Source organism: Mesoplodon bidens, assembly GCF_964165515.1.
Source record: "Mesoplodon bidens genome assembly, chromosome: 14".
Lineage (NCBI taxonomy): Eukaryota > Metazoa > Chordata > Mammalia > Artiodactyla > Ziphiidae > Mesoplodon > Mesoplodon bidens.
The window spans coordinates 69,500,174-69,527,476 of record NC_138170.1 but is presented as its reverse complement, the minus strand read 5'-3'; the positions used below and the strand labels follow the sequence as shown (position 1 = coordinate 69,527,476).

General features: G+C 50.9%; 1 protein-coding gene across 5 annotated transcripts in view; it reads right to left on the bottom strand.

Moving 5' to 3' along the window:
* Positions 1 to 22,548: 22,548 nt before the first annotated feature.
* The window catches only part of DNMT3A (DNA methyltransferase 3 alpha), a 100,870-nt gene continuing 96,115 nt past the window's right edge, over positions 22,549 to 27,303 (bottom strand). For all 5 annotated transcript variants that reach the window (XM_081253663.1, XM_081253662.1, XM_081253665.1 and 2 more), the window contains 3 exons: positions 25,634 to 25,703; positions 24,791 to 24,909; positions 22,549 to 24,023 (listed from right to left, as the gene is read on the bottom strand). In XM_081253663.1, coding sequence (XP_081109789.1) covers positions 23,882 to 24,023; positions 24,791 to 24,909; positions 25,634 to 25,703 — 331 coding nt within the window. In that variant the 3' untranslated portion in view covers positions 22,549 to 23,881. The remainder of the gene's footprint in view (positions 24,024 to 24,790; positions 24,910 to 25,633; positions 25,704 to 27,303) is intronic.

The following is a 27,303-nucleotide window of genomic DNA, read 5'->3' as shown; positions in this document are numbered from 1 at the left end:
CAAGTGACAAAGATATGGGGAAGTGTTGGTGAGGGTGAGGGGAAATCGCCCTCTGGAAACGGAAATCAGAAGGCCATTCTGAGAGGCACTGGACAATCGCTATCAACATTTTAATTGCACGTCCCCATTAAGCCAGCAATTCCACTCCTAGGGATTGATTGCACTGCAGCGTTATTTAGAAGAGCAAATCACTGGGAACAACAGGGCAGCAGTCCTTGGACTTGGCAGTAGGAAAAGAGCTCTGGCACGCACTTGCAAGTGAAAAATGCAAGGTGCAGGAGTCTGCGTTGTTTGTTTTTTAAGGTTGCATACATACACACCTGTATACGTATGTATGCAATTATGTACACACACATATAAAAAAGCATTTCTATGCCTCGAAAAAAATTGGAAGTATACAGAAGAAGCCGGTTGCCTCTGGGAAGTAGGCCTGGAGGTTGCAGATGAGGGATTCTGGTTTGGACATTTCACCATATATCCTTTACTATTTGAATTTTTACCGTAAGTGTGTATTAGCTATTGTAATAGTACCAAATTGTTTCATTGCTGTTGTTGTTGTTGTTGTTTTAAGATCGCTCAGGCTGCCATGGAGTGAACTGACCAAAGCCACAAGTCATGGCTTGTGGAGAGACATCTGGCCATCCAGATATGACGTGATGGTGGCCGGGATGGCGGCGGTACAGCTGAAAAGAAATAAATGGATTCCAGCTTTACTTAAAAGGCAATGCCGACCAGAAGGAAGGTGAGGAAGGAACCCCTTTGCGCTCCCACAGCAACTCTCTTGCCGCACCTTTCTGCCCTACAGCCACTAGACGATCAGCTCTGGGAGGACGGAGCCTGGAGGAGCCCAGGAAGCCAGTGTGCCAGCACTGCCTCTAGGAGCTCAGAGCCTCCAAGTGGGAGACACCCCATGGAGCTAGTGCAGGGAAAGGCACAGAGCACGGGGGAACCTCGGGGAAGACGGCAGGGTCTGAGCCGGCTCTGCCCCTCGAGCCCCATTACACGTCCTCACAAGTACGGGCTTCGGCACCTGCTGAACAAGTATTTGCATGGGTACCATCTACCCTAGATTCAGAAGGGTGTGTAAGCAGAGGCCGTTCCCGACAGGTACACCACCTGCCTCCTCCGCCACTCACTCCCCACAGCCCGAACCCTGGCTCCTGCCCGGCAGGAAGCATGACTTTATTGGCTGGGTGGACTTGGTCCAGGAGGAAAGCTACTCAGCCTTCCCCGCCACATCCCTGAGCCCCGGTCCCCACACTCCCTGCCCTCGGCACCTGCTGTTTAGAGGAAGTGATCCTCTGGCCTACCCTGCTGTCCTTCCCACTAGGCCCCCCTCTAACCTTCAACACCTGCAGGCCCCAAATCCACTGAGCATGGAGTCGAAACTCTGCCCTACAACCACCAGGAAAATCAGGATGACTTCTCAGAGGAGGCAACATCTGAGCTGGGCTTTGAAGCGTGAAGAGGAATGAGCTTCTGGCAGATAAAAAAGGAGAAAAGAGGAATGAGCTTCTGGCAGATAAAAAAGGACAAAAAGGTGTGCACGGGGTATTCAAGACCCAGCAGGCTTCTTGTAGTGTGGGACTGAGAGCTTGATGGGCTGGGTTAGAGGCAGCCAGATTGTGAAATGCTCTAGGGAGTTATAGTCACAATAGTAACCTCATACCTCGCTGGACCCCCCATGCCCTGGTGCACTCCCTTCAGAGGGTGCTTCTCACACAGGCACATGTGTGATCCATCTTCTCTACCAGACTCTGAGTTCCTCCAGAAAGGACTGTCATCTCTGTCCAGAGTACCTCGCACACCCTAGGGCATAGATGCACAACAAATGTTTGATGACCTAAAACGAAGGGATATTTGCAATTGTGGTGATCACACAACTATCAACATAAGTCAAAACTCAGCGGACTGTATGCCTAAAACTGGTGAATGTTAATGTTTGTGAATTATACCACAGTAAAGCTGACAGGAGAAAGTATAAGCGAACAGCAGAGTACCTGTGCTTTGCAGTTCACCGGGCACTTTCCCATCACTCATCTCGTGTAATCCCGGCCGTAGCCCCATTTCACAGATGGAGAAACCGAGGTGTCTGTCTCTTGCCCAGATCCCACAGTCACCAACCTGGGCCCCACCCTCAGAGCTTGAGGCTCACAGGAGATGAGCCCGAGGGACATTTTCAGAGGCTGTGTTTGGGAAAAATCCAATGTGCTCCCTCTGCAGTGCCACTTAGTCCCCTTCTAAAATCTGAGGGGGGGACTTCCCTGGTGGTGCAGTGGTTATGGGTCCACCTGCCAATGCAGGGGATGCGGGTTTGAGTCCTGCTCTGGGAGGATCCCACATGCCGCAGAGCAACTGGGCCTGTGAGCCACAATTGCTGAGCCTGTGCTCTGGAGCCTGCAAGCCACAACTACTGAAGCCTGCATGTCACAACTACCGAAGCCCGCGCACCTAGAGCCCATTCTCCGCAACAAGAAAAGCCACCGCAGGGAGAAGCCTGTGCACCGCAGTGAAGAGTAGCTTCTGCTCGCTGCAGTTAGAGAAAGCCCACGCCAGCAACGAAGACCCAACAGAGCCAAAAATAAATTAATTAATTTAAAAAAATAATAAAATAAAATAAAATCTGAGGGGACAGAAACAGTGAGCACAGAGGCTGGTACTGGGTTCCTGCTGTGATTCCTGCTATCTTGCTTTCCGGCCCCACAGAGAGCTTGGGTACATCAGTTCTGTCCAGTGGGGCTCCTCAGGCCGGCCACAGAGGCTCTGGGTGACACACACTCCTGCCTCCTGCCCACCCCAAGTTCACACGAAATGTGTCACTTTCTCTGTGAGTTATTGGGGCTCTCAGTCAGATTCCCTCCAAAGAAAGGCGATCTACTGCAAATAGGGTTGCCAGATTTAAATAAAAATACAAGACAGAATATTTGGGACATATATATACTAAACAGGGCATACTGAACAGGATATACTGACACTGAAAAACTATCTGTTGCTTATCTGAAATTCAAATTTAACTGGGCATCCTGTATTTTATCTGGCCATCTTAACTAACCCCCCCAATCAAATTAAATTAAGAAAACTTTAAATTAAATTAAGAATAAAATAAAACAAAACAAATAATAATAAAGTACAATATTAGAAAGAAAGTGAAATGATAAGATTATTATTATTATTATATTTTATCTTATTTATTTATTTATTTGTTTTTTGCGGTACGCGGGCCTCTCACTGCTGCGGCCTCTCCCGTTGCGGAGCACAGGCTCCGGACGCGCAGGCTCAGCGGCCATGGCTCACGGGCCCAGCCGCTCCGCGGCATGTGGGATCTTCCCGGACCAGGGCACGAACCCGTGTCCCCTGCATCGGCAGGCGGACTCCCAACCACCAGGGAAGCCCAAAATTATTTTTTAAATAACATAAGATATAATACAAAAATTTTAAGTAAATATAAAATAACAAATTTTTGAATAATAAAATAAATTAATAAAATAAGATAAAGATAAAATAATATAAAATAACACACCCCCAGCGGACGAAGGTTGGCCCCTGGCGCCCCGCAGGCTGTCTAGCCGGTGGCCGGTGGCCTTGGCGTCTCCCGGGCCGCCCGCCCCGCCCTTGAAACGCTCACCTGCGGCCCCTCCCCCGCGGCGGCGGCTCACTCCGGAGGGTGACGCAGGGCCCGCAGAAAGCTCTGGAAGAGCCGCTGCCAGGGCTTGCCCTGTTGCGCCTCCCAGGCGGCTATCGCCCCGGAGAAGTGGGGGGCCTGTCACTCAGGACCCCCCCAACCTGGCATCCGAAGGACGCGGCGGTTTCTCAACCGCTTTTAACCTAATCCCGTGTGTTCTAGAAATGGCTTTCTGCCGCTCAGAAAGAAGCGCCCGAAGAGGGAGCAAATGCCGCTCCGTTTTCCGGAAAGTCGCAGGCTCCGCCTCGCCTCTGCTGCTTTGTCTCGCTGGGGAGAAGGTGGTGGGCGCCAGCCGGGTTGGCGAGGTCCTAGGACGCCGCCAAGGCCCCGTGGGAGGTGACGCCGGTGACAGCTCTTCTCGCTGAACTTTGCTGCCCCTGCATTCTGCCACTCACATCCCAGGTGAAGTCGTGTAGGTAGAAAAAGGTGGAGGTGTCCTTGGTTTTTTCCTACGAATCTGAATACCGAAAGGCACAGCAGAGAATTTTCACTCACTTGGGAGAAAGCCAATCTGTAGGTTGGAAAAGACAATAATAAAGGTATCATAACATTAAATTAATAAAACACAATACAGCCACAAAGCTCCAACCTTCCTTAGACCCAGTGCTCCCACTCTCTGGGAACTTATTCTAATGAAATAGTTCAAAAGAATAAAAGAGCTATACGCATAGCAATGTTCATTACGGCATTATTGACAGTGCCTAAAAATTGGAAACAACTTAAGATCTAGTAAGAAGAATGGTTAAGAAAACCATTTTACACCCTCAAGATGACATAGCTAGTAGGTGATTATTGCCAGGGTTGTAGAAACACAGGAAATGTTTACAATGTCATCTTAGTGTAAAATAGTGTAACATGATACTCATGGATCTCAGCTCCTTTGAAGTACTTTGTTTTTTAAGTGATGTTTTATTTGGATAATTGTAGATTCAGGTGCAGTTGTAAGAAATAATACAAAAAGCTACCACTTTTACAGTTTCCCCCATTGGTAACATCTTGCAAAACAAGGATATTGACAGTGATATAATCCACTGACCTCATGCAGATTTCCCCAATTTTATTATACTCCTGTCTGTGTGTGTGTGTATTCTGTACAATTTTAGCACATCGGAATGGTTTTTTTAAAGAACGTGTCCACGTGTAGAACTGTGTGAAGGTGGTGGGATTTGAGAGATTTTCTTTTCAACGTTTCTCATTAATGTTGCTGTGTTTTCAATTAAAAGAAGAGGAAGGCGTGGACAGCAAAGGCAGGTCGAGAGAGGAGGGGGCCTGGGCCAGGGCTGCAGGAGGCTGAGATGCCCGCCTGGCCAGGCCTGGCCTAGCTCTGTGATCTTGGGCAAATCAAGGAACATCCCTGGAGCTGCAGTTGTCAGCAGCCGAGTGGGGCACATTCCCCGGGCCCTCGCTCTCTAACGGGCTGCTGTGAGGTTGTTTTTGCCGGACTTAGGCAATGTCATCCAGGGCCTGAGCACAGTCAGTTCGCCAGCCCGGCCAGAAGATGAGCCTGGGACGGGGTGGCAAGGGCAGCTCCCGCAGGCTTCTTACCACTCACAGCCCAGCTGCTACCAAAAAGGGAGATCTCGCCACCCTCCATCTCTCCAGCAGGCAGACGACGTGCTGAAGGGCTTCCCAAATATTTGCCGCTGAAGAGGCCCTGTCTGTCGAATTGGACTGTCAGGCAGACGACGTGCTGAAGGGCTTCCCAAATATTTGCCGCTGAAGAGGCCCTGTCTGTAGAATTGGACTGTCAGGCTCAAGAGCAACTCCCGTGGGGCAGCTGGAGGAAGACGGGGCCTGATAGGAAAGGAGCTCATGAAACAGTGCCCACTGGCCTCCTCCGATGCTCCCGAGAAAGTCGCCTGACTTGGGCTTTCTCCCCAGGGGGCGTCCCTAAGGCATCCGGACGTGCCCTGTGCTGCTTTGTGCTGAAGGGGGTCCCACACCCTCTCCACTGGGGAGGAGAACCGAAGGCGCGTTTCTGAAGGTGTTTCAAAAGGAGCTGCTTTGTGTTTTAACTCCAGCTCCTTCAGATGCCTTTTCTGTGACAGCTCCAGGCTCACAGCTCCTCAGACACGCTGACTTTCCTCGCGGTTAGCCTTCCTGTCCCCTCAGCCCAGGACGCCCCACAGCCCTGGCCTTCTCCTCCTGTGGATTCCCCCCACCCCTGATCCTTTAAGGAGGGGATAGCAAACCTTTTCTGTAAAGGATCAGGTAGTAAGTATTCCACAGTTCGCGTGTGGTCTCTGTCACCGCTAGACACATTTATTTATGGACACTTGTTATGGGTTGAACTGTGTCCCCCAAAAGATAGGCTGAAGTCCTAACTCCCCAGTACCTGTGAGTATGACCTTATTTAGAGATAGGGTCTTTGCAGATATCATCAAGTTTAGATGAGGTCATTAGGGGGGGCCCTAATCCGCTATGACTGGTGTCCTTATAAGAAGAAGGAATTTTTTGATACGGACACACCCACAGAGAGACACCATTTGAAGACACAGAGAGAAGATGGCCATGTAAAGATGGAGTGATGCTATGACAAGCTGAGGAACACCTGGGGCTACCAGAAGCTCAAGAGGCAAGGAAGGATCCTCCCTAAGGCTTCAGAGGGAGACTGGCACTGCCAACACCTTGATTTTGGACTTCTAAACCTCCAGAATTGTGGGACAGTAAGTTTCTGTTGTTTTAAGCCATGCAGTTTGTGGTACTTTCTTATGGCAGGCCTAAGAAACTCATAGAGAGCTGCAGTTTGAATTTCATATAGTGTTCACATATCACCAAATACTTCTTCTCCAGGTATCATTAGTCAAGCTAGAACAGAAGGCAGCCTCGGGATCTGGCACAGACACAAGTAGGCAGGTAAGAGCCTGGGACGAGGGCTGTCTGGCCTTTTCCCCAAAGACCGTGCCTCTCCACTGAGCCCTCTCTCAGGGCCTCTGAGACAGCTGGCCACACCCCTTGCTAAAACAATAAAGGCTTCAGCACCACACGAGCCGTTCTCCATCCCAGTTTATTGGATTAGCAGTGACCCCCATCCAAGCCGGGTGATCAGATTCTGTCCCAGAAACCTGGTGTGGAGTGAGAGACTGGGTCAACCAGGCATGGTGCCTGGACGGAAGATTAGGAAGGCTGGGACCCCAGCCCTTTAGAGGGGCCACGGCAGAGGCAAGGGAAGGAAACAGACAAGGAAGGGCCACAGGCAGCGTGCACATGGTCCCAGGGAAGGAATGCTGGAGAGGGCCACTGTCTGGGTGTCCCTCCGTACTCTGCTTCCTGCAGCTGGGTGTCCGGAAGTGCCTGACTGCTGATTCCAGGCCCCCCTTGATGTTAAGTAGCTTGGGGGGCTTGCAGCTCGCCAAACCGGCTGCCCTGCGGCAGGCTCACAGGGAAGGCAGGACGGAGCAGCCCAGAGCAGGTCCTCAGAGCACCTGCCCCCGTCCAAGGAGGTCCCACCTGCCTTCTAGGGCTGAGATGCCTTACTTCTGCCCGAGGAAGGCATCTGGGGTGACTTCTGGGAAGCAAGGATCCCCCAGAAAAGAGGGAGGGAGCTGGGATTCCAGCAGTTTCACTGGTGGCAGCATAGGTCAAAGACTAATACCATAACGTTAGATCTTGTTGACTGAGTACGCATACACGTGCTCTGTTGAACACCTGACGTACACGTCTTAATCCTCACAACAGCCCTGGGAAGTAGGCTATCAATTGTTCCCATGTTACAGGTGAGGAAATGGAGTCTTTGAAGAGGTTGGGCTGATTGTCGCACAGCTGGTAAAGAGCTGGGATTCTGGCTCTGGTCTGTGCATTTTCTGCTTTGCTGCACTGAACCCTGCCCATTATTAAGATCCATAGTTCTAGATTTGATTCCTCAAGCTTCTATGGCCTTGGAAATGTGAGTCAGTTAGTTGCAGGATAGGGGTGTCAGTGTTTCTATTCTACTTTTTCCAGAAGCTGAGCAGTCTCCCAGTGGTCTGAGGGCAACCAGCCATGAGTATCTTTTACTGACCTCTCTTGCCTTCCCGTCTCCCTGAGTAGACTGTGTGTTCCGTGATGTAGACCCTCTGCCTTCTTCATCCTGGAAACCATGTGTGATGGCATCTGGTTGCTATTGTTTTGGGTTGATCAGCCCCTTTCAACTCCATGTCCTTCTGGAAGCAGGAGGGGCTACCTCCCCTGCCCCACTACCCTCAGCCGTATCAGTCTGACTTGGCCAATCAAGGTACCCAGCTTCCTTGGACACAGTGACTGTACCCAGTAATGAGATGGTACAGGATTAAGCAGGACCAATCAGAATTTCAGAAGAATACCACTGGGGCTCTCAGCTAAGAGCATGTAAATTTAGGGCTGTCAGTGGCCATCTTTCCCCCATCTGGAATCAGTCTGTTTACAGAGGGAAGCCAGACAGAGCCAAACAAAAACAAATGATAGAAGTGGAGAGAGCTCGAGAGAACTAGGAGAGAGAAAGCAAAGGAGAGAGACACAGAGAGAGAGGAGAGGCACCAAGCCTTGGGGCCAGGTCTTGAGGTCTGTTCAACGCTGTGAATAATCAACCCTGCATCCTTCCTAACTGAAAGGGTCTGTTTCCTTTTTGTTAAGCACATGGTTCTGTAATATGTCACCATAAGGAAGGCAGTATGATTCATCACGTGAGGTTCAAGGGGTGGAGGATGAGCTGATCAGAAAGTTTCTCTCGTGGTGACCGCCGGCCACATCTTCCTGCTGGAAATAAAGACAGTCCCTGTAGCTCTGATCCACTGTCTGATCTGTCCACCCTCTCTGCCCTTTGGACTAGATGGTGTGTTCTACACAGCCAGACCTGGAGATCCAGAGCACCTATCAGACCTTCCCAGTGTGGGCTCCAGCCATACAGAAACCTGGATAGCAGTTCTTGGGGTCCTGCCTCTCTCCTAAATCCCACGTCAGCCCGTGCATTTCGCCTCCCAACCCTCCACCCTTCACACCTAGTCCAAGTTCTGCCAAACCCCCTTCTGTCAGTCAGACAGGATGCTGCTTCTTTTTGTGACCTAGCCTACCCCATTGCCATCCCTTGCCCCCTCAAGTGGGCCTCCCTCCCTGCCCAGGCCGTCCCCAAGTTCCTGGACGTTCTCACTTCAAAGTCCTCTGGTCAGTGTTGCCTCCTTCCCTAGGCTCATACATAGGCCTGGTACCTCGTCTGCCCGGGGTTCACAGGGCCCGAGAGGCCCTTCCAGAAATGCGGATGAGAGAGGCCTGGCCGAGTCCAGGGAGTGCTGCTCTCGGGCTCCCCACCCCGAGTGGCTGCTTCAGGCGGCACCGTGGCCTGGATGGGGGCCCAGCGTGCACAGCCCAGTTCCACAGAGTGGGCAAGACCTCCTGAGGTGGAGAACGCCAGCTACCGGCCACCTGCACGGAAAGCCTTTCTTCGCAAAGGGCACACACGTCATGGTCCATTTTTATTTAAAAGACAAATATATATACATATATATATATATATATATACACACACACATACATTTAGAATTTGAGGGTTGTTTAGAGTTTATGTACATAGGTTTATACATATACACACATTTACATATGTATATACAATAGAATATATACTATATATAAATAAAAATCTAGAAGTAAATATACTAAAATGTCAATAATGGTGGGAGTCTTAAAAATAAAAACTTTATTGAGGTATAATTTACATACAATAAACTGCACTGTATTTAAGAGTACAGCGAAATGAGTTTTGACAAAAATATTCACCCATGTAACGACCACGTGATATTTTAATTTTCTCCTTTGTGCCTTTCTTTAATTTCTAATGTTTTTAATTCAGTGGACAAGTATGACTTGAGCAATTGGATAAAAACATGTACTGTGAGAGAGGGAGAGAGAGAGATGGAGAGAGATAGGTCCCAGGTCTCTGGCCTTGCGCTCTGGGGGAAGCCAGCCCTTGGGTGGGGCAGGTTGACTGGGGGCCTCAATAACCATCGCTCCCGAGGGCTCTCCACAGCCACTGTCTGAGGCCCTGGTTAAAGCAGAACATTAACCCATTTTTTGGATGAATAAACCACAGCTCAGGTCAGCGACCCTGTCCCCCACTATGTGGAGAGTCAGAGCCAATAAGGGATGGTCTTGGACCCCGATCCCGCCCTCCTTCCACTCAGCTAGGTGTGTGGAGCCTGACTGGACTTTCTCCAGGTGTGTTCAGGGGTCCCTGGCTCCCCAAAGCTGCAGGGAATGAGGCAACCGGCCCGTCTAGGCACAGCAGCCTCAAAGCCCGGCCCTCAAAAACAACGACCCCCTCTCTTTAGTCACCAATTTGATTCAGGTGGGGGATGGTGAAAGCTGACCCATATCAGGAGACCTGCTCCTTCTGGGAACCTAGTGACACCTCATCCACACTCAAAACAGGTGAGCACCTGCCAGTAGGACTCACCTCCTGCCCCGGTCCCCAGCACGGTCAGAACTCTGCTCCATGGCAGCTAGGACAGGGAGAGCATCACCCCAACACACACGTCCTCTCCACTTCCAGGGAGAGAGCCCACCACAGCTGATTCCCCTCAGGCTGCACACCCGGGAGTCATCAAGGCCCCCTCCTCCGACTCAGTTAACCTAGAAACCCAAGCGCTGAGGACTAACATGGGGGAAAGTGCACCGCAATCTAAGGATTCACAACCTTGGTCTTCCCTGGGAGGAGGCTGCGGACCAGGGCAACCTGTGCACATCCCAAACTGTGTCCATTCCTGGACCCTACCCCTTCCCCCAACACACACACACACACACACACACACACACAACTGCTATATACAGCATTTACTGTGCTCCTGTATAGGCCAGCCCAGCCCTGTGCTGAGCATTTACACAACAGTATCACCTGTAATTTTCACAATAAGCCCGTGATTGCCCCTATTTTCCTAAGTGGCCGAGAATCAGAGCATGAAATAACCTTCCTAGGGCCAGGGTTGCAACCCAGATCCTCTAGGGGCCCTAACCACTACGCTCCTGTCACGGGCCACCACCCGAGTCCCCGTCCCCATCACCACACGCGGCGGCATCCAAGAGCGCTTCCCCGGAGAACTGCGTGGAGACAGCCCCAAGCCCCCCCCCAGGAAAGGCGAGCCCCTAACGCCTCTGCCCTTTCTCCAGCTGCCGCTCCACCTGTCACACAAGCTCAGAGGGCCGGCCCTCGCGCACCCTCGCTCACTGCAGATGGAAGCGCGCGATCTTTCTGGGGCCAGTTTACTAACATAGGACGCGAGCCCTTTCTGCTGAAATTGCACTGCAAATTGATTAATGCTAGAAGGACTTCCCTGGAGGTCCAGTGGTTAAGATTCCACGCTCCCAATGCAGGGGCGCAGGTTCCATCCCTGGTCAGGGAACTAAGATCCCACATGCGGGGGACTGGGGGTGGGCAAAAAAAAAAAAAGTTTATGCTAGAAAATGGCCAGCTTATGGGCACAAGTCTGAACATGATCCCACTAGACTGCGTGCCCCCTTTCAGACAGGAATTTGTCTCGGTCATAGGGGGACCTGGGGCATCCCAGCAGGTGAAGACGCCCACCTCCACTACCTCCCCCACCTTCCCCCACCCCCGGGCGCAAGCCCCACCCAGGAAGGGAGGGACCTCCCTGCTCTCAAGGAAGCCGCAGTGAGGAAAGTAGGGCGGCCGGCAGGCATGGAAGGCGGTGCGCACATGCGTGCGGGGCAGAGGCCCACCCCCTCCCCGAAGTACCCAGGCTGTGCGGAGAGGCGTCTGGGACCTGCTGGAGGAAAAGCTGCCAGTTGTGTCCGGTAAGTCAGGCAACACCGGGGACCCCCACCCCGACCCCGACCCAGCCAAGCTGCGGATACCTGAGCGCACCGCACCCCTCCCATCACACTCTGCTGCTTTTCTCCTATGCTGTGTTTTTTGTTTTACAAAAATATATGTAAAAGTATGCTGATTAGTGAAGGAACACGATAGAATGCTCACTCCAACACAGTTTGATAATATTTAGCACCCTCCAAATAAAAAACAAGAAAACAATTTAAATACCCAAACAGATGATGGATTAAATAAATTATGGTACATCTAGTAGGTGGAATAGTATGCAGCCTTTAAAAATGATGTTTTCAAATAATATTTAGTGATGTGGGGAAATGTTCACAATAAAATGTTGACAGAAAAATAATATCTGGCACACAGTGAGCTCTCAAAAAATGTTAGTAATTATCACAAAATGGTATGTTAATGAATAATACAATTTTAAATTAGTAAACTGTGTATGTATCTAATGCAAAAGAAAAATAGTGAAACAAATTCCAACAGCAATTATCTCTGGGATATAAGACGATGAATGATTTTTTTTGCTTTTTCCCTTTTTTGGTTATTTAAAAATTTGGTGCAGTTAGTATAATTTTAGGCTGCAGAAGAAAAAGGGTCATGTTATATTAATTAAAAAAAAAAAACCATGGTCCACTCTCTAGGGCAGGGGTCCCCCAACCCCCCGGGATCTAATGCCTGATGCTCTGAGGTGGAGCTGATGTAATAATAATAGAAATAAAGTGCACAATAACTGTAATGTGCTTGAGTCATACTGAAACCATCCCCCCTCCCCGGTCCTTGGAAAAATTGTCTTCCACGAAAACAGTCCCTGGTGCCAAAAATGCTGGGGACCGCTGCAGTAGAGGACAAAACAGAGTCTGTTTCTGCCCTCCTGGATTTCCATTTTAGTGAGGGAGACACAATAAATGAGTAAATAAAACGATTACCAATTGTGATAAGAACCACAATGGAAATAAGGGGCTGAAACAGAAAATTAGGGAGGAGGGCATCCAAATCTGAGCCAGGGTGGCCTCTCTTGGGGAGGAGGTACCAGTGGGAGTGTCTGCACACAGCTGGAACTATAAAATAGGAGATCTCTCACTGAGGTACCCCTATGCCCTGGCTTCCAGCTCCTGCATGCCCCCGACTCTAAAGAGGCAGCCCCCTGGGGTGGTGGGTGGAGAAGGAGCCAGGACTAAGCAGGGAAGGGTGAGGGGCTGCACACCCAGACCCTTGAGGAGGGAGTGGGGAGCTGCCACAGAGACCCTAGGGGACCAACCCAAGACATGTGAGAGGCAAAGTTGGGGCAGGTAACTCAGGCTGCAGCCTGCAGCCTTGAGTGTGCAGACAGTTTTTGAAATTCAGAGGTTGCCACTATGCGCCCTGTGACCGTGACAGAGTACGTATCCCATCTGTGAAATGGGATAATAGTACCTGGCACAGAGGGGTGTGGAGGTGTTAGTACAGAATGATTTCTGGTACATACTGAGCACTCAACACATGTTAGTGATAACAGCGATTATAATAACTACAGAACGTTTATGTACCAGACCTGGTCTGGGTCGCGGGGATCCTGTAGAAACAGGGAAAAGTCCCTGCTCTTGTGGAGCTCTCATTTTAGCAGGGAAGGTAAACAATAAACAGATAAGCCAAAATAATGAGTCAGGATTTCAGAGGGTGATAGCTACAAAGATAAGGAATAAAATAGGAAGGAGTAGAAACAAGATATCCTGAGACAGAGAGTAGTCAGGGAGTGTTTCTCTGCCCTGAGACCTGAATGAGGGGAAACAGAGGAGGGAGACGAACAAGTTTTCCAGGTAGAGGGTGCAGCTTGTGCAAAGGCCCTGTGACAGGAAAGAGCTTGGCAAGTTCACGGGAAAGAAAGCCAGTGTGACTGGGGTGCTGTCTGAGGCTGGTGGGGCTTTGGAGACCAGGGTGAGAAGGTTTATTTTGCTGCAATAGCACACAACTGATGGGATTTTTTTGAGGATTTGATTTTTAATGAGATTATTCTGTGTATTAAATGGACTGGAAGGGACAGGAAGAGAAGCAAGGAGACCTGTTGTGGTTTGATGGGGCCAGAGACCAGTTAGGAGACAGGTGATGGGGACCTGGGCTAAAGCTGCAGAAGCAGGATAGTGAAAGATGGCCGAATGGAGGATATATTTAGAGGTGAGGACTGTTAGAACAAGCCGGTGAACCAGATATAGGAAGTGACAGAAAGGGGGGAATCAAGGATGAGCCCCAGGGTTTTGATGCCAATTAAGCGCCAGTTACTAAAACGTAGAAGACCAGGAGCCAGTTGGGAGGAGACCAAGAATTCAGGTTTTCAGGTCACAATTCGGATTTTCAGGTCACATTTAAGGTGCCTATTTAACCTCCAAGAGGGGGAGCCTATCAGCTGGATATATGAACCTGGGTCTCTGAGGGAAGTCAGGGTTGGGGCGGGTGTGGGAGTCCTGGACCCTCCCACATGCAGAGAACAGGAGGAGGAAGGGACCCGGGGGCATAAGAAGATGCGGGGTGTGATGTCAGGAGCCCAGGTAGAAGGTTTCAGGGAGGAGGGGAGTCGTCGGCCCAGCTCCTGAGAGGTCACGGGGATGAGGGGTGAAGGCCCCGCCGGGGCGGTTGGAGGGGGACCAGAAGTGAGCAAGCAGAGCCGGCAAGGGCTGGGAGTGCTTTCAAGTTTTGCTGTAAAGTAGAGCAGAGAAGCAGGGCATCTGGATGGGGGTCAAGGGACAGTATGCGTGTGTGAGATGATGGGTGGCATTAAGGAGATGCCTGGGGAGAAACGGAGAAGACAGAGGGAGCTATGGCCCGAGCAGGAGGGCAGAGTGGGATTCAGAGCCAGGTGGAGGGAGGTGGCGCAGCAGAGCAGGTCAGCTCCCTCTCGAGACAGGCAAGAGGGGTGGGCTGGGGGAGGGAGGACAGGAGATAACAGAAGTCCTCACACTGGGCCAGGCAGGACCTCAGTGATGGATTAAGGCTCACGTAGCTGTTACATGAGCCAAGTCAGGGCCAGGCAAGGGATGGATGCCTCGTGAGAGATCAGGGTATATTTCTCTATGCTGGTGTCTTTCCTTCCTCCGATGGAGTGGGGGCCTTGTGATTCCATCAGAGGCGAAGCTTCTCAGAGGCTTCCCTCCCTCCAGCCAAGTGCACTGACCTTGGCTAAAGCCCTGGGCTCAGGGGGGCTGCATGGTGGCGCATCCCACGGGCAGGGCCCCTCCCCGCCCAGCGCCCATGCTGTACCCACGCTGGGGTTGGGGGTAGGGCACCCGAGGCCACATGCTTGACCACAAGACAAAACCCAGGTTTCCAAAGAGAAGACCCAGGCTCAGGATGGGTAGCTGACCTGCCCGAGGCCACACAGGATCCAGATCCGTGGGTTCTGAATGGTGGTCTTTCTTCTGAGACAGTTCAGGGCACCGGGGGCTTCGGGGTCGAGAGTGAGGGGTTGGCAGTGTCGCTCTCTGAGGTTTGAATCCATCTCTGGAAACTGCTGTGAGCTGTCCACCTCTCAGAGGCCTTCGCCCCCAAGCCCCCAGGCACTTCCAACCCAGCCGCACCCCCTCCTAGGATCCTAGCTGAGGGGAGGAAAAGGTACACTGAGGTGAGTGGGCCATGGCCTTTTAAGGTGCGTTGGAACTTCAGAGAAAGGGAGTTTTGGGCTGATGCCAGGAGACTGTCCAAGGGGAGCCCCGTGCCCCTTGCACGTGACTTCCCCTCGTCCCCATCTCCAACATACAGTTTCTTCCCCTCACTGCAGCCCCTCCTCCAACACCCACATCCCCCAGGAATTACACCCGGTGCCCACACCTGCACCTCTGGCCCTGCTACTTGTGGCTTTGGCTCCCCCAACCAGCCAGCGCCCGCAGGCAGCCTCTTCTCTGCCTCCTTCCTCTATTCCACCCCAGATCCACTGAGTCAAACATGGTGAGCCCAGGGAAGGTTCTCTTGAACCAGCCAGCCTGGGCCTGGTGGTGTGTGGCATCTCCTCCCTGCCTGGGGCAGACCCACCTGGGCAGTCGACCCTGTCACTCCGCATCTATCTTGACTCCTGCCCAGCCCTGACCCTTCCCTGTCTTTCCCAACCCCTCTACCATCAAGTGACACCTGATTTAAACCCAGGAACTTCACAGGATGGTTTTTATTAATGAAATGGCCCCAGCAGCTCCCTGCCATAAGCTCTAGCCAGACCTCCCACCCTCAGCTCTGACGATGCTGGGGTGCTCAGCCTTGGCTCTCAGAGCCAGAGGACACCGAAGATACCCTCCCATTTCTCCTTGGGCTTGGAGCTAGAGTCTCAGGGATTCAGTCCGAATTCCACCCCCCACCATGCTTCCTCCAGGCCGGCACTCCAGGTGAGCTAATTTTCAAAACTTAGTGACCAAATAGTGTTGCTTCCACCTCTGGCTTCTCGCTACAGATTTTTAGCTTCTCACACACACAAAGTGTCTTGAGTCTTTACTTCCCCACTGAGATTAACACATTTCTGAATTGGTCAAACTAAAGACTACATTTGTTTCTTTCTGAACTGAGAGTCTCAGAGCTGAAGATACACTGTTGGCTGACCTTTGGGAGGAAATCAGGCAAATATGTCAGGAGCCAACCAAAATGTTCATCTACTTTGCCCCAGTAAGTCTCATTTCTGGTAATGTTATCTTAAAGAAAAAAATACAAAATATAGGGGGGAAAAGCCAACACATAAAGATATTTATTGCAGCTCTATTTATAGCTAAAATAAAATGCATATATATAGAAACAGACATCCAACAAGAAAATGCCATGCAGCCATTTTTTAAAAAAGAATTCTACATCAACATTGAAAAATATTGAGAAAAAAGTAGGATAACAGTTAAATATACATTTACAATTTTGTAAAGAAAATAAAAAGTGCCCATGAAAAAAAAGCCTGTTATTTTCCTTTTTCTCAAATTTCCCCCTTATAATTTCTTTCAAAGCTGCCAGCAAAGTGGTGCAGTCCTAAACCTCCCCCGAAATCTGCTGTAGGAAAGAAACCTTGAATAACCCTCCCTGAAGACAAGAAATCATTGGCGGTATCTGCTTGGCACTTAGGAAATGGAAATGCAGCATGGAATGCCAGGGGTCTTAGAGAGGAGATGTGATGGGAAAAGCCCAGTTCTTCTACGTGTTCAGATCAGTCTCTTAGATGGGACAACAGGGAACTAGTAACTGCCAGGCAAAGAGTCACGAGGACAAAAGGGACATCACGTGTGAACGGGCTCTTCCAACCGCAAGGCACCGTCCACTTGCAAGATAGTGCTGAGGAGGGGTGGGTCAGCCAGAAGAACCCAGACTTGGGGTCTCAAGGAAGGTCAGCAGGAGCCCCAGTGGCTGTCCAGCGCCTCTTAACTGACCAGGGCTTCACTGTACTCAGGGCAGCCCTTGTACTGCTGGCCAGTAGTGAAAAAGGATCTTCTTATGCTGAGCTGAAATAGACCGACTTCGGCCGACTGGCCCCACTTCCACATGGAACTGCCCCAAATCACCCCAGCCCCTTGGGCTCTCCCTGTCATTGTCTGCACCATTCTCTAAATTCTCCCTTTTTTGGGGCCAAACACCTGTGTCTCCCAGGGTCCCTTGCACAGTCTAGACAGTCCACCACCCGGCTGCTCTCCTCTGGATGCCCTTGTGTTTTGGAGAAACCCCACACAGAGAGGAACGGTGCCCATAACCAAAGCCCTCTAGCTTGTCGGACACAGGCACAAGGCCCACTCCTCTCCCGGCTCTAGTCTGAAAATTTCTATAGCTTAGCCTTGGACAGAATCTGCTCTTCCTGCAACCTTGCCTCACTCTCACTTATCTTTGAGCTTCCAGTCAACCAAACCACCCTTTTTTGCACCCAGTTTACAGTCCCTATTGGATGTTCATGCAGGTGATGTTTTTAAAGGGAGGAACTGCACTGTCTAGACCCAATGCTAGGACCTCCCGGTTTGGGCACTTAACCCCTCTGAAGAAGGCTGCCAACAGTCATGTCAGGGGAAAGGAGACGCAAGACAAAAGGACATTATTACGGTGCTTTTTCCGTTTTTCTTTTTTGCACAAAAACAGTCCATTTATTCAAGTGTTCTCCAGCACAAGTACATTAGAAAGGAGCTTTATTATATTCTTCTGGGCACAAAAAAAAAAAAAAAAAAGAAAGAAAAAAGAAAAAAAAGTGATGAAGGCGGAACTGACAGACTTTCTACATCTGCTGTACGCACTGACCTCTTTATAATTATTTCATAACAGCTATGTCACGAGCATCACTTACACAGAGATACAACAGAACACCAGGGCACGGGGGTGGGGACCCGTGCAGGGCCCTTTCAACGTGCCCCTCCCCGATGTCCCCGAACCAGACTGTGAAATGTACATTATTATTGTCAATAAATAGAGAAGCAACCCTAAAAAAAAATACAGTGGTGAAAGGATGCTGGAACCAGGGAGAAAAAAAAGAAAACACAACAACAAAGAGTCAGAAGAGGAACTGAAGAGAAAGGAAAGAGGGTTGGGAAGGGAAGGGTCTGGGGAGTTAAGTCCTGCATTTAGCTGCGTGGAATGTGCAGTAAAAGTGCTCTCCCGCCGGGGTCAAAGCGAAATCGTCTGTAACAGTAAAAGTTATTACCAAATCAGCTACGGAGTTTATTCTTCAGTATGAATACATGATTTCCCACAAATAAGTAAGCACCCGCTACTTCAATGCCTCAGCTAAAACACATGAACTCGCTCATTTAGTTTTCAAGTACAAAGTTAAAATGCCTTTTTAATAATAATATATCAGAGTAAAATAATAGTCTCTTTTAAACTCCACTACAAGAAAACAAAACAAACAGTCATTGTCCAGACAGCAGACTTAATTTAACAATATATATTTTTAATAAAATGTTTTAGCACCTTGTTGAGTCACCTCCTCCCTCTGCGGATTCTAAGGAATTCCGGCATTTTTGTGGTTGGTTGGATTCTAGGGCTGTGCAACCAAATCAGTCTGTGAAGTGAAACGGGACTCAGGTGATGCTTTCGGATGCCCGCTCGTGTCCTCAGGCCCAGGGCTGGAGGCCGTGAGACTGGAGGTTGAGAAAGCCGCCCTCCCATGCCCCTGGGGGGAGTTGTCCAGTTACTGCAGTTACAGGAATCTGCGGGCCTCCGTTCGGGCAATCCAGCCAGTCCCGACTAGCAAAGGACCTTCCATCCTTGTCCTCACTGCTTCTGACCTGCTTCTTTCTACCTCTCCCCAGACTCCACTGCTGAGAATCAGCGATAAACAACCAAAGGCCCACTCAGCAGGGCCTCGGGAACACACCGGCGCAAGAGGGGCTACGCTCGCTTCCTAGAGACCCCAGCCTGCCTTTACCAAAACGTAAAGATTTGAGAGCTTCTGCTAGAACAGTGGAGTCCATCCTTGATATTCATCTATTCTCTTTCCTCTTAGATCCTCCAAACACTTGTGGTTAATCCCTGCCTCAGCAAGGAATGGCCGGGAGAGCCATTCCAGCTCCACGCCATCCCTCCAGAGGTGGAGGAAAGAGGGCAGGACAACTCCAGTGTCATCTCTAATCACAAGCGCTGGGAGGGTCCAGACTAGACCACGCCCGATGACAAATTCAGATTCCTCATCTCCTGGGATCAAAACGGGGCCTGGCTAGAAACCCAGCTCTCACCAGCATCTTGGCTCTGCTGCTACCCCGACCACAGGCAATTGCGACCAGCCCTCATCAGATCACAGTGCGAGGCAGGACCCACGGCCCTAACCCTGCAAGTTTCCTGAAAACGACGCCTCTGAAAAATACCAGTGCCACAGCCTCTCTGCCCCAAGCAGGACAGCGCCAGGAATTCAAAAGCACCTCCAAGATCCACTGTATGTATACTGATGTCATCAGAGAGATGAAGACTAAGAACATTCCGCAGATGGCTCTGCTGAAACAGTCCTTCCCTTGCTCCTGTTACAGACCTTCCTGTGCTGGAGACCGTGGGCTATTCCCATCTAATTCCCATCCCATCAATTCAGGCTTCCCCAGAATTGCCAGCTATGCAGGAAGTAAGGGGAGCCGGCCCTCATTAGACCAGTTCAATGTCCACCACCAGCCTTTCTTCCTGCTGGGTCTGCCTGTCCCAATCTGCACTCTAGCGACTCACCAAAAACCCACAGGCATCTTCGCCAGCCGCCACTCCCAGGCCCGTCTCAAAAGCAAAGCGGTTCTGCGTGCTCTTTTGGGAAGTTTGCTTTCTAGAATGTTCAATAGCAGGAAGGTACTGGGGTCTAGAAAGAAAAACAGACAGTGGCACACCTGGGTTGCCATCACTGACTGCAAGACCCCACGGGTCCTGTGCTCCTCGGTCGGCTCCTGGGAAAGGCAGGCAGCGCCAGCCAGCTTGAGGCCCACGGGGCTCAGCGGCACTGGCTGGAGACGAGCTTCCTCCTCGGGCAGGCGACCCAGGGCCCTGCGCCCTGCCGAGCCCCAGCTACCTACCCCGGCAAGAGGCACAGGTCCCTCTGGCACCTGCAGCAAGTAGGGGGGCATCATCCTCAGTCCCTAGAAACCCTCGTTTCCAGGAATTTGTAAATTGGCCTGCTCTTCAGAAAGAAAACCCCACTGGGAACATACTCCAGGGTTTTCCCTAGGCCTTCTTGGTTTCTCCCGCTGCACTGCCTCTACACTGAGCCTCACGCACAGCAAGTGCCAAGATCCCCCACCTGCATCCCCGCGCGACCTCACCTCAGCCTGTCCAAGCACAGCTCCCCTTTAGAAGGTGACCTGATCACTGTCCCCAGGAGCACCCCCAGAGTTGGGAGTCCACTGTGGACAGCACCCTGGTGTGGCCAAGTTGGCACATCCCCAAGGTCCCCCGCACCCTACCAAGTTCTACTATGGGACCAAGACCACGGGTGTGGCTGGAAGAAAAGCTGGTGATCGTTAACTCTCATCCCTGCGAGGGTGCATCTGGCCCTTTCCGGGGCCCAGTCAGGTGGCCAGACTGCGCAAAACAGGTTATCAGCCACAGCAAACAAGCTGGCCGGCCCACGCTGACCCCTCAGGCTCACCACATCCTTGGCTACCAAGTTTCTTCCCCACACCAAGCCCCTGGGTAGAGCTTGGGCCACTGGGAAAAGCAAACTCCTGCACACAAGCAGTGGACAAAAGGCCTCGGAGAGCCAGGAAGTCTGTCTGCAGAGGAAGAGACTCTGCCCTGACACTGGGGCTGGGAAGACCTTAGCGTTGGCCGCCAGGGGAGGGAGCACCTTGGACTGCCTGCGGCAGCCCTCCTCCCCCAGCCCTCCGGAGCAGTGCTGGTGGGCTCTGGGCCGGGAAGATGGAGCCTGGCTGGAGGGGGTGGGGTGAGCACCACAGTTCGGTACAGACTCCAACGAGGGAAGGGCCGAAGGCTTCCCCCACAACTGCTCCAGCCCCGTGGGAGCCCACCATCACCACCTGGCATCACGGCACAGAGCTGGCAGGAAGCAACTGGGTATCATCTTAAAATTACCAATCTGACAGGAAATGAGTAGCCTGGGGTGCGGGACTAAGCACCCCTAAAAGGAGTGGGAGACCGCGGCCACCAGCTGTGAGCTTACTCCTGAGCAATGAGCACGGGATTCAAAGCCTGGTTTAGTTTTGTCACCAATTACTAATTTGCTTTATTCAAAAGATGAGGTTCACTGTCCCCTTTTTTTCCAATGGAAGCCCCCTGGCCAAGACAGCCCTGGACGTCAGTTTCGTTTTGGTCGGGGGAGAATAGGTAGGGGGAGTTGAGGGCTGACTGGACTGGTGCCTAGGGTTGCAGGTCAGTGTCACAGGTTGCTAACAGAAGAGTCTTTTGACATCACCAGGGGCAAAAGAGATAGAACGCTACCTGCTAGAGGAGAGCACCTGCTAAAAGAAAACCTCCTCCTTTTCCTGCCTTCAGCACCTAGCAACTTCTGGGATTGACAGTCTACCTGCAATCAGGGCAACAGAGGTAAAGAGCTGCAGGGCCGACTCTGCAAAGTCCTGAATCCTGGGGAGAAGAGCGCTGGGAGCTCCCTGGTTGTGTGTGTGTGTGTGTGTCTGTGTGTGTCTGTGTGTCTGTGTGCACGCGCATTCGTTACGCGTCGGTATAGAAACATGTTCCTGTGTGTGCGTGTGGGATTGACTGATTGGTGTGGGGCCTGTCTGCAGTGGGGCCCGAGACTCAGCATTCTGAGCCTCCTTCCCCCGCTCCCCACTACAAAATATTTCTTATACATGACCCTATCTATGTATTTATATAGCGCCTATCACCGTAGGCCCTATCTTTCTAGGGATGCGAACGTGGGACCATGTGCTTAACAGCACACCTCCCAGCCCTGCCAGTCCCAGGAGGTGCCATTCCCCCCTCCCATTATAAAATATATATCTCTATATGCCACATTATCTACACCCCATCTACCCAGGCAGGCATCTGCCCATTGGGCCCTCACCCTGGAGCCACACATGCCGTCCCTGCCTACAGCCAACACCAGGCTGCCTGCCTCGCCGGGAAGCGGAACCAAGTGTCGTGCACTTGGGGCTCCAGGTGCTGCTGACTCGAGGTAAGAGCACAGCTATCATCAGACCAAGTACTAGAAAAGAAATACACACCACTCCAATCACACACGCGAGGAGAGAGATGCCTGGTCCTCCCTCCAGCCCTGACACACGGGACTCGAGAGGAGGGAAGCAGAAGAGAAGAGGGACGCGCCCGGAAGGCCGGCCTCGGGGACCCCCTGGCCGACGCCCAGCTGTCGCAGCGCCCGGTGGCCCACCTGGCCCGAGGGGTGGGGAGCCAGGGCACCAGGGCCACCACTAACTTAGAAGCACCCTGCTCCCCGCACCTTGGTTTGAAACCTAAAGGGAGGGGGGGTTGGGTTTTTGTTTTCTTAAAGAAAATCTGAAAACAAACATAATTATAACCAGAACCATAAGAATAATTATAACAAAAGGTGTCATCAGCCTCCCAGTATAAAACTGCAGCCTTTGGAGATGACCAAAAACATCACATTCCAGGGGCCGGAAGCCGCCTTGTGCACAGAGGGTGGATGGTGGGGGCCTCATAAAAGAACACACAAAAAGCGACTTAGACAGGAAAGCACCAGTACGTTTTGTATGTTTTTTTATTTGCTCCAGGTGGGGTCTGAACTGTCACTTGCCCGCACTCTGGATTTTTTTCTGACCCCACCGCAAGGAGCCCTCAAATCGGCTAATGTGAGAAATTGGGAATGAAGACCCCTCATCCTGCCATCTTGCCGAGGGAGTCTCCTTTTCGAAAAAAATCAAAAGGTTATCTCATGAGCCTGGATGGATCCCACTCTCAGCTTTCCACGGTCCCAACCACTGAATTTCACCCCCTTTTTTGGCAGGGAGAAACAGGAGAACGCTGTTCCCCAATTCTCCTCCTTCACCTTGTTAAACACCAAGGGGAAATAAAAAAACCCCACCACGGTAACGGTTCACCTCCAAGCTGTCTCCCTTTCTCCATCCTTGGTTAAAACCCTTTGCACATAAGGCAACGTGGAAGCTGATGTTTTTACTCATCTCGCTGTTGTAAAGCACCATTATGAAGTCGGGTTGTACAGTAGTTAACAGTACCTTTTATATATATATCTCATATCTATCATATATATATAAACTGTAAACAAGAGGTAACAGCGGCTTCTAGAAACTGATTTTCTTCAAGGTTTCCTGTGTGGTAGGCACCTGAATACTGTATAAAAGGGTCTTGTGTGGTATTCTCGTCTCTCTGCTGCTAGTTGGGTTGTGTTTTGCATGACCAGGAATGGTGCTGGCAAGACAGCTCAGTGGCTGGGAGGGAACTCTGCCGCCTGAGTGTCTGTTTTCTATCCTCTGCTTGTGCTCCTATCTGATCAGGCTAGAGACAACAACAACAAAAAAGATACATAGTAAAAAAACAACAAAAAAAAAAACAAACAAAAAAAAACAAAAAAAAACCCCAATATATAGATTTCTATAGAATTTCCTTCTCTCCCATCTTTCCTCTGCAAGGTATGTTACTATTTTTTGTTACTGATTTTTTTTTTTTTTTTGCTGCAATAAACCCTCTTGTTTCAGTCACAGCAAGAAACAAAAACCCAAACAAACAGAAAACCCCTCTGAAAAGAGTAGAAAACAAAAGGTTTGACCGAAAAAAAGGGGGTGGGAGGGTGGGGAGGGAGCTTGGTTTTGTTTTTAAATAGGACTGAAGATTAACATTGAAAAAATCAGGAGATGATGTCCAACCCTTTTTACAAGGCAAAGCCTTCCGGTATTTCTGCCTCTGTGGGGGTTTTTTTTTTTGTTTTAAATTCCTTTTCCTCTTCTGGGTGCTGATACTTCTCTCCATCCTCACGTTCTTGGTATTTTGTTGTGTTTTGTGTTTTTTGTTTGTTTGTTTAAACTTTGTTTCACTACCTCGGTTTGCCCTCACGTCCCTTACACACAAGCAAAATATTCCTTCAGCGGAGCGAAGAGGTGGCGGATGACGGGCACGCTCCACGACCGGCCCAGCAGTCTCTGCCTCGCCAAGCGGCTCATGTTGGAGACGTCGGTATAGTGGACAGGGAAGCCAAACACCCTGGGGAGAAGAGGCAGAGAGGGCAGGAGTCAGCGCCAGCCTGGGCACTTCTGTGTCCTTAATAACCTGTTCGAGACTCAGGCGCCCCGGCTACTCTCTGTGGGTCTGAAGGTATGTTAAGATGATCACTGCCTAGAGATTTCCCACACAGTAGAAACAGAGTTAGTATTTGTGAGAAACACCTCCAGGACACGCTCCACCTGAAATTGAGACCCACAGTGGGTATCTCAACTCTGTATATAATAAAAATACATCCCTGGTATCTCCCCCCGCAGAGAACGGAAGACTCTGCAAGGGGGCCAAACTCTTGCCTGATGTCAGGAGTTCCTGCTTGCTCTGGTTGTTTGTGTAAATGGTCTTTTTGTCTGGCTAAATGGCAGTTACCCCAAGAATGAGGAATCTAGCCCAAGTCCAATCTGTACCAAAGCAGGGTGCTGAGGCTGTAAGGCCCACCTGGGCCCACACTGTCCTGGTTTGCAAAGCACATAACATCAGCAAGTGTGAAGCAGGGAAGCGCCTGCAGCTGCAGTGCTTCCTTGGAGCTCAGAAGGACCGCTGGGAGCCGAGGCACCGGGGGTTGATTCCTAGGCGCCCCTTACTTTAAACCAGCCTTACAACGCACAGGAGTCCTCCCCCAGGAATCTGCCATGTCGGGAAATGCTTGGGAAAACCCACTGCTCACGGGGTATCTGCAGGGGATCCGAGCCTGATGCAGAGGCAGAGGTCCCTCCCACACCCTCCTGCCCGACACTGGCATGAGTGGGTACCTTTCCATTTCAGTGCACCATAAGATGTCCTCTTTCTCATTCATGAAGACGGGGAAATGCTGGTCTTTGCCCTGCTTTATGGAGTTCGACCTAGTAGTAATGGTCCTCACTTTGCTGAACTAGAAGACGAGGAGAGGAAAAGAGAAGTGAGCACTCATCTCCTCCTGCCAGGCACCTGCCAAGGACTGGTGCGTCCAAAGGTGACAAGGTCTGGTCCATCCAGGGGCCGGGGTCAGGCTCCAGTCGTGAGCCTCCACAGACCCCACTGCCCTGGCTCTTCTTCCTACACTGAGGTCACCCGGCCATCCTCAGTCCAATCCCACTGGCCAAGGGCTTGACCGACAGCAGCTTGAGCCACTGTCCTTCATAAGTCTCCTAAGAATTGTTTTTTCCCAGGGGTAGTGACTTACAGGCAAAAGGATGCCAAATTACTCAGGGGCGCAAAGATACCCCTGGGGTGCCAGCAGTCCCAGGAGGTTTCTCCAGAGAGAAATGGAGCTTCCACATCACAGGAGAAGCTCTGCTCTGAAGGCTCGTGCAATAGGTCCTGGCTCAATCATTCAAAAGCCGTAGCAGACGCAGGGACCTTGGCAAAGACGTCTTAGTGTCTGCCTCCCACAGGACCAGTGGGCGAGCTCAGCACGGGAGGGCTGCAGGCAGCAAGGATTCCTGACCTCTCCCCCAGCCCTCCAGGCTTTCCCCCCTGACCCTCCCGCTCTGGCCAACTGCATGCACAACCCCCTCAGTTGCATCCTCTGCAGGCGGGACACAGCCCTGGTGCTGCTCCAGCCCATCCTGCCCTTCTCCTTACCCCCAGCAGAGGGCTTTGATGCTGGGGCTAACCTTGGCTATTCTGCCGTGCTCCAGACACTCCTGCAGCTCCAGCTTATCATTCACAGTGGATGCCAACGGCCTAGAAGGCAGAAGAGAGAGAGTAACAACAGAAACCAGGACAATGGCAGGGATGCACCCAGGGCCCTGACCCAGCAGCCATCTGACTCACATGGGGAAATTAAAGAGGACCCCGTCACCCATGTGCATTGTAACCCCCTTCAAACTCCCCAAAACACACGCAACATACACTGCAGCCACTCACAGACACAAGTCCACTAAGCATTTAATCCTTAAAGGTAAATTCAAAAGTGGTCTCAAACTACAAATAAACAGACAACGCCTGCCCAGATGGGGAAAAGCCCAATTATTTTTAAACCTGTTACTTAAAAATAGACTGAGTCTTAAAAGTACCCATCACAAAGCAAGCTTTGGCATGACAGAATGTTCTGTATTTCGACTACGGTGATGGTTACATGGGTCTGTACACTGGATGAAATTCATCAAACTGTACACCTTAAACATACAGTTAGTTAACTAGACAAATTCTGCACAGTCCCCAGAAGGCTAAAATTTTGTGACACGGAACGTGTCACTTCTCAGAAGGCAGACCAGATCACTAAATATCACCTTCGCTGCTGGCCTTTTCTGACATTTAGGATTACTCAATAAAGGTGTCACACATAGCGGTCCACCGTCTCTGCATGGGAATCACCCCAGGGCCCATGGTCAAATCGCGCCTCCAGGCTCCTCCCTGTTTATGCACATATACACTCGACTTGGTCCCTCGCGGCACCTCTGTGCCTCCTGGAAGCTCAGAGTTCTAGAATTTTCGAGTTGGAAGAAGCATGTAAGAACAATCCCCCCAAGGTCTGTCAGGGTACACTGAGTTACTGGCTCCATAAAAATACTGGACTACAGGGCTTCCCTGGTGGCGCAGTGGTTGAGAGTCTGCCTGCCGATGCAGGGGACACGGGTTCGTGCCCCGGTCTGGGAAGGTCCCACATGCTGCGGAGCGGCTGGGCCCGTGAGCCATGGCCGCTGAGCCTGCGCGTCCAGAGCCTGTGCTCCGCAACGGGAGAGGCCACGGCAGTGAGAGGCCCGCGTACCGCAAAAATAAATAAATAAATAAATAAAAATAAAAACACTGGACTACATAAGCCAGTCCGCTTTTCCAATATGCACAGACATCCATCCTGGGAACATTACGGAGACACTGAGACAGTTTTCAGGTCAGCTGCCCACTGACCCATCTCCTTCCCAGCCAACAAGCCCTCGCAAAAGATGGCAGCTTTGCCAAACAGGTATGAGACTGGGGAAGTTCCTAAAACTTCATGCTACCGGCAGAGAGGCAGATTAGATGACTGAGGCCAGGTTAAATGACGTTCCCAATTTATAGGTATACCAAGGAGGCTTAAAATCCACGCTCAAAACATGCTGCAAAATATTTCCTTCCGTAATAGATATCTAGATTAGGTGGATCACCCTCTGCTTTTGAACCACTAACTCTCAACCAGAATTCCCTTCTCCACAAAGGCCTTTTTATAGTACGATTATTACGCTAAAGAAATGAAATTTTCTTCACTCCTGGACATTAAAATCTGTGTGTAACCTAAACGAAGAGCATCCTTCCAAAAAAAAGGACTTGAAGCCAACAAAGTATGTGGATAATAAGTGGAGCA